The 17,500-nt window shown below is 37.9% G+C and overlaps 1 protein-coding gene across 1 annotated transcript in view; it reads left to right on the top strand.

Annotated features, from left to right (window-relative positions):
• slc45a4a (solute carrier family 45 member 4a) overlaps positions 1-16,013 on the top strand; it is a 76,783-nt gene extending 60,770 nt beyond the window's left edge. Inside the window, exons 4-9 of the mRNA XM_079828637.1 lie at positions 3,977-4,165; positions 6,648-6,827; positions 9,186-10,267; positions 12,606-12,705; positions 12,785-12,996; positions 15,003-16,013. Coding sequence (XP_079684763.1) covers positions 3,977-4,165; positions 6,648-6,827; positions 9,186-10,267; positions 12,606-12,705; positions 12,785-12,996; positions 15,003-15,371 — 2,132 coding nt within the window. The 3' untranslated portion in view covers positions 15,372-16,013. The remainder of the gene's footprint in view (positions 1-3,976; positions 4,166-6,647; positions 6,828-9,185; positions 10,268-12,605; positions 12,706-12,784; positions 12,997-15,002) is intronic.
• The last annotated feature ends 1,487 nt before the right edge of the window (positions 16,014-17,500 follow it).

Raw genomic sequence — 17,500 nt, 5'->3', positions numbered from 1 at the left:
ATTATAATTTATTCTTTTACTCGTCTTTTCTGAGCACTTTATTGAATTATGTTTAAGATAATATTCATTTTATTTTATTTTTTAATAATTTGTTTTTCTTTTACTAATCTTTTCTGAGCACTTAACTGAATTATTATTAATTATTATTATTATTACATTATTAACTGAATTATACTGAATAATAATATTATTAATTTTATTTTATGTTTTTAATAATTCTTTTTTTCTGTATTTTAGAGAATTATATTTTATATAATATTATTTCTTTTATTTTTTAATAATAATTTTTTTTATTTTACTCATCTATTATATGAACACTTAACTGAATTATATTTTATATAATAATATTATTAATTTTATTTAATTTTTTAATTATAACTTTTTTCTTTTTCTCATCTTTTCTGTATTTTTATTGAATTATATTTTATATATTAATATGATTAATTTTATTTAATTTTTTAATTATTTATTTTTCCTTTTACTCATGTTTCCTTTGAAGTCTTAACTGAATTATTTATTATATATTTTATTGATTATTTAATTTTATTTAATTTTTAAACTTGTTTGCTCTTTTTTCCCGTGAGCACTTGACTGAATCTTTTGTTTTATTACTATTATTTTAAATCCTTTTCTATACTTTCAATATGTTTTTTTCTAAATGTAAGTTAACTTTCCTCTATGAAATTAATTCCAGGGTTTTTTAAAAACCTTTTTATGAGAGCATATTTGTTTTTCTAACCGTAGAAAATAACATCTCATGATCAAGTACAAATTAATTTATATAAATTCTGAATCTAAATAATGAGATGGGTCGCTACCAAAAAATAAATCAACATTTAACTCCTGAAACTACGTATATCTAACCTGGCATATCATAAGAATATTAATAACTAAATCAGATGATTTGAGTAAATAAAACAGAGGAAAGACATTTGAGGTGTGTTGTTGGCCTGATTCTCTCAGGTTTTCTCCTGATGATGATGACATTGGGAAAGTGTGTGTAGATCAGCTCAGAGCTCCTGTCTGATCTGGGAACAATAACGGGGATTTCAATTGGTAAGATGGACGTTTGCCAGGCTTTTAGAGGATTATTAACCGCATAATGATTTCCACAGCGGCCTTATTTATGATTCAAGTCATGTGAGTGTGTGTGTGTGTGTGTTATTTGAATAACGTTCAACGCCTGTTACTCATACAAACAATCTGCTTTATAGTCTGATCCTATTTTCTTATTGAATCTGGTCATACGATCATAATTTCGAGTGCCAGCTGTGACAGACGTCAGCCGTCCTGACCTAAAAGTTCAACCCCAAAACCCACTGGAGGTCGACACATAATATGAGTAACCATAAAGATAAAAACACTTATCACATTAATATGTTTATGTTACATCTGTGTAATCCAAATGAATTTGATATGCAATTCAAATACATAAATCTTAAATTTAGGCCTGAGTGAGGATGTTGAATATTGGATAATGTTAGCATTAGCATTAGTATTGATCTGCTTTGGATGAATATTAGGGGGTTTGTAATGAGTAAGTGGTTTATAATGGGTCTGTTATCATATTACTGTTAGTGCTGTTTTCTGAAAGCAATACGCATAATAATAATAATAATATGCAATTGCGTGATATTTTTTTATTTTTTTATTTTTTTTATTGCAGATGTAAACAACATTACAACAAATAAGCTTTACAAGCAAAATGGATGACAGTATAAAGTTATAAGAACAGAGGGAAGGAGAGTAAATTATACAAAAAAAGAGAGAATGAGAGAGGCAGGGAGTCAAATTACACATTTTTTAACAAATCACTGTATAATTCCACAAGTTTGACCCTTTTTTTGTTGTTAACTTTTTTTAGTCTCCTGATTAAGTAGTTCAAGTCACAAAGGAAATTATTAAATGTGGGTATTGATGATGAAAACTTACATTTATGAATATAGTATTTTGCCAGTAAGATGCATACATTTCCTATGTAATCTATGTTATGATTACAATGAGAAAAATAACAAATTATATCACACATGGTTAAATCAATAACAAAACTGGACTTTGAAGCAATGAATTTTGACAAATCAGACCAGAATTCTTTGATAAGGGGGCACATGTAGAAAAGATGATCAATTGACTCAATATTGGAATTTCAAAAATTACAGTTCAAATTAACATTACCAAATTTAGATGTAATCTTGTTGGTTGGGTAAATATTATGCAACATTTTTAAATGTAATTCTTTAACTTTATTTGGTACACAACATTTATAAGGTAGTAACCATGCTTTTTTCCAATTGATCTTATCTATTCGAGAATTCCAAAATAATTTTCCACTTGGGGTGATTCGTTTCCTTAACTGAAGCATGTTTATTATAGATTTATGACTACATTTTGGGTCGTAAATACTCTTGTCTTCAATCAGGAAATTCTGTTCAAGTTTAGCTATCTCATCAAAAGATAGATGACATCTCATTAAAGGTGGGGTAGGTAAGTATGATCTAAAACACTTTTGTCCAAGTTTGTTTAAACTGTCTTTATATGTCAATACATAATTAAAATTTAAGTACTCTGAAAAAGAGAGTATAAAAATCGAGTGACTCTAGACTTTTTAATCTGCAATAAACACCGCTCATTATTTTCGTTCGGGCCGAATCAAGTGATTGGCTTGGGCGACTGTCACTCTCTCTCGTTACCATGGCTACCGCCGCTTCTGCTCCAGGATCCGCCCTCATGCGCCCCAGTGTTGCCAAGTCGGGCTACTTCAGCACTGTTGCCGCGGCTGTTTTTCATGTCCGCGGGTTGAAGCGACCCCAATTATGTGATATTTTGCCCCGGGATTTGCGAATTTTAGCAGGCAGCCCTACCAAAAAGACACATATTTTACCCCCTAAATGCGATTTTTACCGTAGAAACACGATTGGGCTTGTTTTGGGCTAGTTTTGAGTAGCAATTGGGCGGATTTTGTTGTGAAAACCTGGCAACCCTGGCGCACCCGTTTGATCTGAGTTCAAGAGGCTGTATTTCTGCTGGACTGGTCATCTTTCATTTTGATTATACAATTTTTGTGGTTTATGTTTTCATGAAGCATGTCTCACTAGCACACGTAGCTGCCTAATATAGCTAACATAACATTACTTAGCATAAAGTTACAATGTTATACACTTAGCGAGCCATTAGTAGAGATGATAAATACTCAATATGCTTAGCTCAAGTTGATCGCTGTCGTGTTGAATTTCGCAAAATGTAACTTGAGATAACAAAATGCATGTGTAAAAGCTAGTACACCGCATCCAGGAACTTTTTTTAGAACTAAGTTAGCTTTAGCTACTATGTCTAAACTCTTCTTGTTCACCGGGAACTTTACCTGCACGTTTATTTCGGCCCTTGGTTTGTTTTTATATACGCTACCAATGTTTTTATCTTGTATCTGTGTGTGTCGTAGACACTGTGTTGTGTGTGTATTTTAAACTTTACCAGTATTGTTATTCTAGCTTGATAGTGAGTACTAAAAGACATCTTATTTGCTTATATTCATAATGATAAAGTTAGATTTTTTATTACATGTGATTCTGACATGATGTACATGCACTTCTTCTCCGCTCGCCTCAGGTTAGTAATGCGTCAGCTGAGCTGAGCTGATCGCGGTGGGCGCGTTCATGTGTTTTGGGGGCGTGGCTTTGGAAAGAGCCCAGAAGGGAGAAGGTGGAGTGAATGGAAATAATGAGCTGTCTTTAAAACAGTCGTGAGAGGTCTACAGACACTCAATTTTCATACTTTCTTTTTCTGAGTACTTACATTTTAATTATGTATTGATATATAAAGAAAGTTTAAACAAATTTGGAAAAAAAGTTTTTTAACCAAATCCTACCTACCCTACCTTTTAAATGAACAAGTCCTTTTGGTATGTGATATTTATGAGCCCTGGGCCGTGTGCACAGGAAGTGACATCATTGACATGTTGCGTTTGTCCCGCTCTCAGGTCTTCCAGAGCAATACTACAGCCTGACGTGGTTCCTGAGCCCCATCCTGGGCCTGATCTTCACCCCTCTGATCGGCTCGGCCAGTGACCGCTGCACGCTGCGCTGGGGCCGCAGACGGCCCTTCATCCTGGCCCTGTGTGTGGGCGTCCTGCTGGGCGTGGCTCTCTTTCTCAACGGCTCTCTGATAGGTGAGGACGTCTGGAGAAACTAAAACAGTGATTGTTTAATACATGGTGTGCACACCTGGCCTTAATTCCCCAATGCACCTTTTCCTACCGAGGTTTGGTAAAACCTTGTTTTTGTCAGTATCTGAGCAAATGCTGTGTGTGTGTGTGTCAGCATGAACTCCGTCGGTCTCTATGACATGGGAAAGGACTAGGAACCAGTTCACAGGGAACTGTTTCCTGTTGTGCCCCTTTTTACCTTTCATTGCCTATCTGGAACAACTTCCTGTCTCCACGGCTCGCTTGCTGCGCGCCGACTCCATTGTGAGGAAGAAAGCGCAATACTCACCCTACCGCTGACCTTACACAGAGCAAGAGTCGAGATAGTTTCTGCCCTCTATATGCGTGCTTTTGTACAGTTTCAACAGTGCTTAAAACAATACTAGAAACAAATTAGAAAGATTTACAAATTTAAAAAAAATGTAAAATGTATTTTTTTTATTGTTTTATTTATATTTTTTATTTTATTTATATTTTTATTCTATTTTATTATGTATTATTTTTTAGCATTTTATATTTATTTTATTTATTTTTATTTCCTTTTTATTTATATATTTTATTTTATTATTCATTATTTTAGTTTTTATTATTTTTTTTATTTTATTTTAATTATTTTATTATTTAATTGTTTTACTTTTTATTCTATTTTATTATGTATTATTTTTTTGTATTTTATTTTAATTTTATTTATTTTTATTTCCTTTTATTTATATATTTTATTTTATTTTATTATTCATTATTTTAATTTTTATTATATTTATTTTATTTTAATTATTTAACTGTTTTACTTTTATTATTATTTTGTAATTTTATTTATATTTTTATTTTAGTATTTTATTTTATTTGTACCTCCATGATACTAACATTTCTGTGGTGTTTTTTTTATAGTGCATTTCTAGCCGTTGCTAGGGTGTTCTGGGTGGTTGCTAGGGGATTCTCTACTACTAGCCCAAATCAAAAGTCCTCCACAAGTATCCATTAGGTCTTTTCTTTTTCTGTTTTATAATCCAAAACCGAGCACAGCACGTCTCTTCACAATGAAATCATTTATTCTGTAGCGTAACCCGTGTGGGACGAATGACACACTCAAGTTTCATGCTTTAGGTTAGCGGTTTATTCAGATCATTGTGAGCAGCACACACACACACACACACACCAATAATTACACAGATGAAGCACTACTTGACCCTGTGACCTCGGGCTGTAGTAGCACACATCTAATGTAACAGCTCTAAAATAAGCCAGAACAATCAATATGTCTGTGTGTTTTCTCACGCGCGCACACACACACACACATGTAAACAGGGCATGTTGTGACAATGTGCCGGATCAAGGTCAGGACACAGAGGTCTGAACCGGGATGTTTGAATTCCCAGAGGGCTGTGTGTGTGTGGCGCACATTAAAGTCTGTGTGAAATTCTGATGAACTGTAAATGTGCACGTACAGTCTGTTGTAAGTTTTATTGTGTATGTGTGAGTGTCTGTGTGTGTGTGTGTGTGTGTGTGTGTGTGTGTGTGTCTCTGTGTGAGAGTGTGTGTCTCTGTGTGTGTGTCTGTGTGTGTGTGTGTGTGTGTGTGTGTGTCTGTGTGTGAGTGTGTCTTTGTGTGAGAGTGTGTGTCTCTGTGAGAGTGAGTGTGAGTGTGTCTCTGTGTGAGAGTGTCTCTGTGTGAGAGTGTGTGTCTCTGTGTGTGTGTGTGTGTCTGTGTGTGTGTGTGTGTGTGTGTGTGTGTGTGTGAGTGTGTGTGTCTCTGTGTGAGTGTGTGAGAGTCTGTGTGAGTTTGTATGAGAGTGAGTGTGTGTGTGTGTGTGTGTGTGTGTGTGTGTGTGTGTGTGTGTGAGAGAGAGAGAGAGAGAGAGAGAGAGAGAGAGAGTGTGTGTGAGTGTGTCTCTGTGAGAGTGTGTGTGTCTCTGTGTGTGTTTGGATGTGAGAGTGCGTGAGAGTGTGTGTCTGAGTGTGTGTGTGTGTGTGTGTGTGTGTGTGTGTGTGTGTGTGTGTGTGTGTGTGTGTGTGTGAGAGAGAGAGAGAGAGAGAGAGAGAGAGAGAGAGTGTCTGTGTGAGTGAGAGTGCCTCTGTGGGAGTTTGTGTGACTCTGTGTGAGTGTGTGTGTGTCTCTGTGAGAGTGTGTGTGGATGTGTGTGTATGCGAATGCAAGTTTTTCATTGGATATTTAAATTTCCAGAAACGATTTTAAAAGTTTTAGGTTGAGTTTTATTTTAGGGTACCAGCTCTGATTCTGAAGAATTCTGTAGACGTTTCCCTCCAAATCAGGCAGGAAACTGTCTAAAGTCTGGGATTTCCCAAACCGTAATCTCTCTGTCTGTCTGTGTGTGTGTGTGTGTGTGTGTGTGTGTGTGTGTGTGTGTGTGTGTGTGTGTGTGTGTGTGTGTGTGTGTGTGTGTGTGTGTGTGTGTGTGTGTGTGTGTGTGTGTGTGTGTCTGTCTCAGGTCTTGCTATAGGAGACGTGCCGAATAACCAGCCCATAGGAATAGTGATGACGGTGTTGGGGGTGGTGGTGCTGGACTTCTGTGCGGATGCGACGGAGGGCCCCATACGAGCGTATCTGCTGGATGTGGCTGACACCGAGGAGCAGGACATGGCCCTCAACATCCACGCCTTCTCTGCAGGTACAGCACCGCCACAGCACACACTCCGCACACATCACGACTGACCGTCATGAGACACTCAATGACACAATTCACACACTGCAAACAACTGTTACTCTGTGTTTTTGCTTAAACAGAGAAGGAAATATCTGCCAATGGGGTCAGAAAAATAAACTTAAAGGTGCAGTGTGTGAATTTTAGTGGCATCTAGTGGTGATGTTGTGTATTGCACCCGTCCATCGCTCACCCCTCCCTTTCAAAACACACAGAGAAGCTACGGTGGCCGTCACAGGACAAAGATGTCGTCGTCTGAGACAGCAGAGAGTGACTTGCGCTCTGTAGAGAAGTTTGTCCGCTACTGTAGAAACATGGCGGCGCAAAATGGCGGCTTCACTGTAATGCTGCGTTCACACCAAATGCGGATAGAGCGTCTGGAGCGAGTGATTTCAATGTTAAGTCAATGGAAAGGCACGTTGACGCAAGTCTGGAGGTCCTGCGGCACGATAGACGCGTTTCGCGCGGCGCGATGGACGCAGTTCCGTCTCATTCCAGTCCATGGACGCGAATTGACCTATCAGTAAGCCCCTCCCCTCGAACGCAGATGAGCCAATAGCAGTTGAGTATCAGTTGCGCTGGGACCGGAACTCGTCATCTTTAGGTTTCAGCGCCATAGAGAAACATTGGAGAATCCGAAGCTCTCATCGGTTTGATGGTGTTTATGCTACAAAAATGCTCAAATGTCGTGCCTGAGGCACTGCAACACTAACTCCAGAGATCCTGAGAGGATTTTCTGTTTGTCAAACTCTCGTTAAGTTACGATTAAAGTCCCTGCTAACATACAAACCGAAATAACTAACTGTTCTCACGTCATGTAACACTGTAGGTCAAAAACACGAAGGTCTACATTTCAGTGCCTCTCCATATTAAACTGGTTATATGTAAATTAATTTAATTTTAGATATGTCTGCATTATCTGTCCTATAAGGAGGACTCCTAATTTGATGGGTGTTATAGTCTATGGGTAGTGAAAGCGAGAGCTCGCACGCAGTTTATCGGAGTTGTTTTGCAGATACAAAGTTTTCCAGTTATTAACTGCACCCCCGAAAAGTCATAAGCTCTGTGTGTATGTTTGTTTACTGTTAGTTGTATGAGTGTTTTAGTGTAATTTGCTGTGTGTGTTAATGGTAAAGCAACGGAGAGAGAGAGTTTGTGAATGAGACGTTAATGCGCACTTCTTCTGCTTTGTTTGTTCAGCTCTTACGATGATTTTTTGGAGTGAAAAAGGACATAATAAACTTGATAAACCATCAGTAAAGTTTGGCCATCATTCGGACGGGATATACGCTACATTCTGTGTCCAAAAACATCTTGGGATAAAGTTTTCACACTGACAGCTGTCACTGTAAGATATAGCAACTCCGTTTGTTTGTCCGAGTTAGCAACAGTAACTAAGGGGGACGGGGCTTACCGATAGGTCAATTGAGCGTCTTGCACGATACGCGCGTTATGCGCGAGTGAAGCTTTTTGTGCATTCACGCGTTTGAAGCGAATTCGCGTCTGACGCCCGAGTTGAAAAATCTGAACTTTGGCGTCAATTCACGCCGCGTTAACCAATCAGGAGCCTGTATCTGAATTATACTGAATATTATTATTTTCAGCTGCTGTCACGTGGTAAAGTGACGAGATGAGAAACCCCGCATAATTTAAAAATACTACTGTGTCAAAAAATGTAGTTTTAAGACTTTTTCAGGTGAGAATGTAGATGTTTAAAGCTCAAATCTGTGGTTTATTTATAAAGAGAGTGCCTGTTTAAAAAAATAATCTGGTGTTTTTGGAGTTGTGAGATCCAGGCGATCAGCGGGCGCTCAGCGCTCATTAACCCCGGCGAGAGCAGCCTTTCCTCGGCCAGTCCTTCTGACGTCTGCCGCTGCTCTGATGTCCTGTAGTGGTTCATTTTGTGTGGATCTAACGGCCGATCTTTGGTGTCATGAATCTATCATTTGTTGTCTGCCAAATCGTTTTGACTTAGGGCAAAGAGAAGTTTCATAACTTTATTTTTTAAGGATATTTAAATATACATGCAGTGAAGATAATGTAGGAGTTGCCTGGACCACATTTGTGTGGCTATTAATGCTTAATATATATTTTTAATGAAAATGAAAAGAGGCAGAGTGGTGTTTTATGACATATTGGAGCGCCTTGAACGCGCGTCTATTTTAATTCAAAATGTTCACGCGTCAAACTAGACGCGATTTGACGCTCTATTCGCGTTTAGTGTGAACGCAGCATAAGGAGACCCGTGGTGTGTGTAGATAGTTCCCCATAGTTTTCCCAAACATTCCCATGGTGCTAAACTGTGTGTGTGTGTGTGTGTTTCAGGGCTCGGTGGAGCCGTGGGTTACGCTCTGGGCGGTCTTGACTGGACACACACCTTCTTGGGCAGAACCTTCAAGTCTCAAGAGCAGATTCTGTTCATGTTCGCCGCGGTTCTGTTCACGATTTCCGTGGCTCTGCACCTGTTCAGTATCGAGGAGCAGCAGTTCAGTCCGCAACAAGACCGTCTGGATGAGGAGGCGGAAACCCAATCCAGCGTTAAAATCGCACCGCACCATCCCCAGCTCGACATGATCCACGAAGACGAGCCCTACGGCTACTACGACACGGACAGGCGATCGGAGCGCGAGCTGGACATGGACTTCCTGGACGTGGATATCGTGCGCAGTAAAAGCGACTCGGTTCTGGCGATGGCTGACGCCACGCTGGACCATCTAGACCACGACATGCTGTTCCTGCGGGAAATCGAGCCGTCTATCTTCCAAGATCGCATCTCTTCCTACCACGGGTCGCCGCCGCGCCGCAGCAGCAGCGCAGGGAGTCAGGAGTTCCTGCGCGGAAAGTTCAGCCGCTTATCGGCGTTTATGCAGCAGGTGGAGAGCGAGGGAGAAGAAGCTCTGCTCAACAATCAGCTCAACGAATCCAAAGCGCCCAACGGACATCCGACGGACCTCAACGGCCACGGGCCGGCCGGCCTGCAGCCCTCCAGCACCAGCGCATCCATGCGCCGCAGACGCCACACCTTCTACCGCCAGTCGTCCTGCACCTTCTCCTACTACGGCCGGGTGGGGTCCCACCGCTACCGCTACCGCCGCGCCAACGCCGCCTTCCTCATCAAACCGTCCCGCAGCATGAACGACATCTACGAGATGGAGAAGCGGCTGAAGCAGAAGAACGGCCAGAGGGCGAGGCATCAGAGCGGGAACACCACCTCCAGCGGCGACACGGAGAGCGAGGAGGGCGAGGCGGAGACCACCGTCCGGCTGCTGTGGATGTCCATGCTGAAGATGCCCAGAGAGCTGTTCAGACTGTGTGTGTGTCACCTGGTCACATGGTTCGCCATCATCGCAGAGGCCGTGTTCTACACCGACTTCATGGGCCAGGTCATCTACGAGGGCGACCCTACGGTGAGATCCTGTGTTTTTTTTAATGCATATGTCTACGTCTGAGGAAGAGTTCGACACAAAATATGGCAGCAGCCATATCACCCTGTAGCCCAAGACTGGTTTCCCACTGAAGCTAAGCAGGGCTGAGCCTGAACCTGGATGGGAGACCAAACTGGGAAAACTAGGTAGCTGCTGGGAGAGGTGTTAGTGAGGCAAGCAGGGGGCGCTCACCCTGTGGTCTGTGTGGGTCCTAACACCCCAGTGTAGTGATGGGGACACTATACTGTAACAAGCACCGTCCTTCGGATGAGACGTTAAACCGAGGTCCTGAATCTCTGTGGTCATAAAAAATCCCAGGATGTCCTTCGATAAAGAGTAGGGGTGTAACCCCGGCATCCTGGCCAACATTTGCCCATTGGCCCCTGTCCATCATGGCCTCCTAATCATCCCCATATATATATACGATTGGTATCATCCCTCAGTCTCCTCTCCATCAATCAGCTGGTGTGTGTGGTGGGCGTACTGGCGCAATATGGCTGCCGTCGCATCATCCAGGTGGTGCTGCACATTGGTGGTGGTTGAGGAGATTCCCCCTTCTATGTAAAAACGCTTTGAGTGAGTGCCTAGAAAAGCGCTACATAAATGTGATTTATTATTTTTATTACTACAAAATGACCAGTTTATTGTAAATGTATTTATTTATTGTCAAGCACCATGAAAGTAAAACTAGTGAGCTATATATAACTTTGTCTGAGAAAAAGACTATAATTCACCTGAAACCAGATTTGCGACATGACATAATAATAATAATAATAATAATAATAATACACTGTAATAAATAATATATCAATAAGTTATATCAACATACATTTTTACATTGCTTTAACTCATCAAAATGAAAAAAACTTTGTTATAAGTTATACAATATTCAACAATTTTTTTAAGTCAGTTTAATGCAATTTAAGTTGAATTGACTTAAACATACAAGTTGATTGTACTTAAAAATTTAAGGCAGCAACTTTTTTACAATGTAACATAATATTTATTGATGATGTATTAATTTTAATGAATGAAAATTTTTAATTAAAAGAAAAGCTGTTAATTAAATCATAAAAAAGTAATAAAATAACAAAATGTTTGTTGTTGTAATAATAATAATAATTATTATTATTATTATTAATGTATTTATTCGAAAAAAAGCTGATTTTTATAATTAAATAATAGAAAATCAATTAAATTAAAAAATAAAATAAAACACTTAATAAAAAATATACTTTGTTGGAATAAACATAATATTTATTGATGTATTAATTTAATAAAAAGCTGATTTTTTTATTAAAAGAAAAGCTGATAATTAAATCATAAAATATAAATTAAATAAACAAAGAAATAAGAACACTTAATAAAAAAGATAAAAATGTTTGTTGTAATAATAATAATAATAATAACAATAATAATAATTATTATTATTATTTATGTATTTATTTGAACAAAAAGCTGATTTTTATTTTTTTTAAATAATTAAATAATAAAAAAATCTATTACATTTAAAAACAAATAAAATGGTTAATAAAAAATATACTTTGTAATAATAATAATAATATTTATTGATCTATTAATTTTAATAAAAATCTAATATTTAATTAAAAATAAATCTTATAATTAAATAATAAAAAATCAATTAAATAAAAAATAAATAAAAAACATTTAATAAAAAAGATAAAATGTTTGTTGTTGTAATAATATTTATTGATGTATTAATTTTAATACAAATCTAATAGTTAATGAAAAGAAAAGCTTTTTAAATCGTTATATATTTAAAATATAATATATAATTTTTATATATTTTAATAAAAATATAACATAAAAAAAACAAATAAAACAAGCTAATTTTTAATTAAAAGAGACACTAATAATTTAATTATTATAATGTAAAATTAAAAGGGTCTCAATAAAATTTCAAAATAAATATAAAAATACTATAAATAACTGTAAATGATAATTAAATCATAAACTTACTAAAAAAGATTAAATATTTGTTTCCCTGCATGTCACGTAACTGACATCAGAGAACCGTGAACATATGCAATATAAAATATTCAAGAAATATGTTGAAATATTAATATATAATCTCAAGAAAATATGTTTGGTGATGAAAAAGCTTGGGAAAACTACAGCTATTGAGAAATCATTTTGTAGTGTGTGATTGCTGACCGTGAGTTTGCTAACATGTTTGAAGAGACGACATGGTTCAGGTGTCAGCAAGCATAAAGCAGAAGATGGTGTGGTGGACATCAGATGGGAACTTTACGGTTAATATGAGTGTGTGTGTGTGTGTGTGTGTGTGTGTTTCCCGTAGGCCCCGCTGAACTCCACGGCCCTTCATAACTACCACCGCGGGGTTCAGATGGGCTGCTGGGGGCTGGTGATATACGCGGCCACTGCCGCCGTCTGCTCAGGTACGTCTCCTCACACTTCAGATGCACAGATCATCAGATCAACTCTCCTCCTCATCCTGCCTTTCTTCTGTGAATGCAGCTTTACTGCAGAAGTACCTGGATAACTTTGACCTCAGCATAAAGGTCATCTACATCCTGGGCACTCTGGGCTTCTCGATCGGCACGGCCGTCATGGCGATCTTCCCGAACGTCTACGTTTCCATGGTGATGATCAGCAGCATGGGAATCATCTCCATGAGCATCTCGTACTGTCCGTATGCTCTTCTGGGCCAGTATCACGACATTAAAGAGGTCAGTCATTCATCTCCGTCACATGACCAGTGTTGAGCGGGTGTCATCACAGTACTTTCTGTAACTTTGAGTTGCTAACTTGATTACATTGTTCAGTAGCATAACAGAAATTTTGCTATTTTTTATTAGCTTTAATTAAACAATAATTGGGGAAAAAAAACATTAAATTGCTGTTTTTTGACACATTATATTGTGCACAAGGAAAGTGAATAGGCAAATTCTGATTCATTTTTGTTTTGATTTATTCAAAAAACATTTACATATATATTTTAAATATTTAATTTTAAATATTTAATCTTAATATTTAATCTAGAAATTGAAATCACAATCCCTATACATTGAGCAAATTCTGATTAATTTATTTAAAAAAATATTAAATAAATAAAAAAATAAAAAAAAATATATATATGTATTGCACACAAGCAAACTGAATAGCTGGTTATTTTATTTATTAAAATATTTAAATGTATATTTAAAATATTTATTTTTATACATATTTAAATATTTAATCATAAACAAAAAAAATTTAATTGCAATCCCTATAAATTGTGTGCACACAAGCAAACTGATTAGGGAGTGCTGGTTATTTTATTTTATTTTAATAAAAAATATGTATTATTTTTATACATATTTTAATATTTAGTACATATTAAAATATTTAATCCGCAAATAAATTGTGTCCTGCACACGAGCAAACTGAATAGGAATTGTTATTAGGGCTGCACGATTCTTGCTAAAATGTGAATCACGATTTTGCTCCATGGGAATTGAGATCACGATTCTCTTACACGATTCTCATTTTTTCTTATACTTAAAAAAAAAAATGAATCAATTTTAAATAAAAGTAATTAGTTACAATTAAATTAAAATGTAGAAACAAAAATGTAGACAGACTAGATGTAAATATATGCTTATTACTGTTTATTTCTATTTTTATGATTATTTAATAGCTTGCCTTGTGGAGAGAGGGTTTTTGTTGTCTTATTTCGTTGTTTCATTTTGTTTTTTGCGTTTTTGTAAAAAATGAAAACTATAAATAAAAAAAATGTTATAAGAAAACGCTTAACGTGGCTTAATGTACTAAGACAGTGTTACAGACATCCCAACCTGAAAAAAGTCATTTCAGGGAGGTACCCAAAAATTCAGTTCACCCAAAAATGAAAATTCTGTCAATTCTTACCCTCATGTCGTTCGACACCCGTCAGACCTCCGTTCATCTTCAGACACAAATGAAGATATTTTAGTGTAAATCTGATGGCTCTGAAAGGCCTCCATTGGCACAATACACGGTTCACTCTCAAGACCCTTAAAAGGCACTAAAGACGTCGTTACAAAGTCCAGCTCACTACAGTGCTTCTACTATAACTTTATGAATCGGCGTCAATAGTTTTTGTGCGCAAAAAAACCCTAAATAACGACTTGTATAGTGATGACGATTTCAAAACACGGCCTCATGAAGCTTCGAAGCGTTATGAATCAGTGAGTTGAATCATGATTCGGATCGTGTGTCAAACTGCTGAAATTTGGCGATCCAAACCGCTGATTCGACTCACTGATTCATAACGCTTCGAAGCTTCATGAGGCCGTGTTTTGAAATCGTCATCACTATACAAGTCGTTATTTAGGGGTTTTTTTGCGCACAAAAACTATTGTCGCCGATTCATAAAGTTATTGTAGAACCACTGTAGTGAGATGGACTTTGTAACGACGTCTTTAGTGTCTTTTAAGGGTCTTGAGAGTGAACCGTGTATTGTGCCAATGGAGGCCTTTCAGAGCCATCAGATTTACACTAAAATATCTTCATTTGTGTCTGAAGATGAACGGAGGTCTGACGGGTGTCCAACGACATGAGGGGAAGAATTGACAGAATTTTCATTTTTGGGTGAACTAACCCTTTAAGTTTTAATACGCCCAGGTTTGTGTCAGTAACACGTGCAGAGCTGTGGGACAGAGAGCAGGATCACGGGACGTTGAGATGCGACCGATGTGTTTTGTTCTGTTTGCAGTACGTCCACCACAGTCCCGGGAACTCCAAGCGAGGCTTTGGCATCGACTGCGCCATCCTGTCGTGTCAAGTGTACATCTCTCAGATCCTGGTGGCGTCTGCGCTGGGCGCGGTGGTGGATGCGGTGGGCAGCGTGCGGGTCATTCCCATGGTGGCCTCGGGCGGCTCCTTCCTGGGCTTCCTGGCGTCCTGGTTCCTCGTCATCTACCCGGGGTCCAGCAAAGAGGGCGACGGGTCGAAGGGCGAGCAGGCGAAGGCACTGACGTCATCTGGTAACAACGGCGTCACAGAGAAGCCCAGCTTCCTCAAGCTCACCCGCAAAGGCGCCGCGACCACCACCTGCAAAGTGGAGTGCGAATCCACACTGTGAACGCGATCGACTAACATTCCCGACGGATGGGCGGCAGCTACAGAAGCTCGCCCGGGTGGGAGGAAAGCGTGCTTTTCTTCTTGTTTTTGTTGGTTTGACTGTATTTGGCCTGGTGTTGCGGGTCTCAGGGCTGCTTCTCAGGGCCACCAGGGGGCGACTCTGGGCTGAACTCTTCAGGGGAGAGAGAGAGAGAGAGAGAGAGGGATGAGGACTGTGGTCTCTCGCTCTTTACCACATGCACTTCCCTTGCACACTTTCATTCTGAGCTCATCCTGAACAAATCTAACGTTAAGAGTCTTTAATATATTAGTTTATCGCTCAGAAACTTTATCTTTTCCTATTTTTGTAACTGATGTCCTGGCGGAGGACGTTATGATTACCAAAAGTTGCTCAGTGCAATAATAACAGTTGTGTCATTATAATGGCTTTATTTGAGTCGTGTTATGCAGGTGAAAGGGTGAATCTCACGGTTAAATGTCATATATTCATATCTCACGAAAGATGCAATTCTATTTGCAGAAAATGAAGGCAAAAGTTCACATTTTGGGACTATTTTCATGACAATCCAGTGCTGGAAGTCAAATGATAGAAGACTTAGTTACAGATAAGTGTTTTTTATTCTCTTTTTTTGCGTGTTGGTTTAAAAAAAAAAAAAAAACTAGAAACTGAAGTCGCAGTTGTTTATACATTTTTTAAATCTAGGAAATATTGTTAAATATTATAATATTAAATTAGAATACATTGAAACATTTAATTGTACTTTACAAATTATATCAAATATATTATTAGTTAGATATTTTCAACAAAAAATATATATATTTAAAAAAAAATTGCATTACTACGGAGCCCCAGACATGACATTCAGGGGAAAAATATGTATATCATGACCACAAATGAACAATTAATTCTCGTTTTAGTCAATTGTGCACATAATCCCCTTGTTTTAAATTGTACACATGATATAAAAATGTATTCCCTATTTTTTCTAAATCGTGCACACAATATAATAATTTGTTCCCTCATTTGACTAAATCATATGCACAATCGAATTATTAATTTCCTCGTTTTACTAAATAGTGCATATAGATATAATTCATCCCCTCGTAATTATTAATCAGTTTTAATTATTTAAATCATGCGCACAATATAATAATTTGTTCCTTTGATTTATTAAAGGATTAGTTCACTTTTAAATAAACTTTTGCTGATAATTTACTCACCCCCGTTTCATCCAAGATGTCCATGTCTTTCTTTCTGCAGTCGAAAGCAAATTAATTTTTTTGATGAAAACATTCCAGGATTTTTCTCCATATAATGGACTTCAATGGGCTCCAAACGGTTCAAGGTCCAAATGACAGTTTCAGTGCAGCTTCAAAGGGCTTTAAACAACACCAGGCGATGAATAAGGGTCTTATCTAGCCCAACCATCAGTTTCTGCGAGAAACCCAGCAGTATTTATGCTATTATTTTACCTCTTTATCAGACCTACATGATCGTCTCTGAGCTCCGCCATAACTTCCGGCAAGTGAGGTCAAAATACGAGCGTGGTCATAGATGTATACGTAGATGCCTCATTAGCGACTGAATGGATCAGTAGAATGAGGCATCTACTATCGATATATCTATGACCACGATCGTATTTGACCTTACTTGCCGGAAGTTATGGCAGAGCTCAGAGACGATCGCGTTTCTCCTGTTAAGAGGTAAAATAATAGCATAAATACTGCTGGGTTTCTCGCAGAAACTGATAGTTTTGCTAGATAAGACCCGTATTCATTGTTTGATATCGTTTAAAGCCCTTTGAAGCTGCACTGAAACTGTCCTTTGGACCTTGAACCATTTGGAACCCATTGAAGTCCATTATATGGAGGAACTGTTTTCATCCAAAACCTTAATTTCTTTTCGACTGCAGAAAGAAAGACATGGACATCTTGGATGACATGGGGGTGAGTAAATCATCAGCAACATTTATTTAAAAGTGAACAAATCCTTTAAATCGTGGCCCTTGACTAATACGTCAACACATTTTACTGATTCGTTCCCTCGTTTTGATTCAATTACAACAAGGGAACCAGTTATTACAACGTGGCCACGGTTTAGTAAAACAAAGGAATGAATTATTCATGGTC

Source organism: Gobio gobio (genome assembly GCF_949357685.1).
Source record: "Gobio gobio genome assembly, chromosome: 11".
Lineage (NCBI taxonomy): Eukaryota > Metazoa > Chordata > Actinopteri > Cypriniformes > Gobionidae > Gobio > Gobio gobio.
This window is presented reverse-complemented; position numbering and strand designations above follow the sequence as displayed.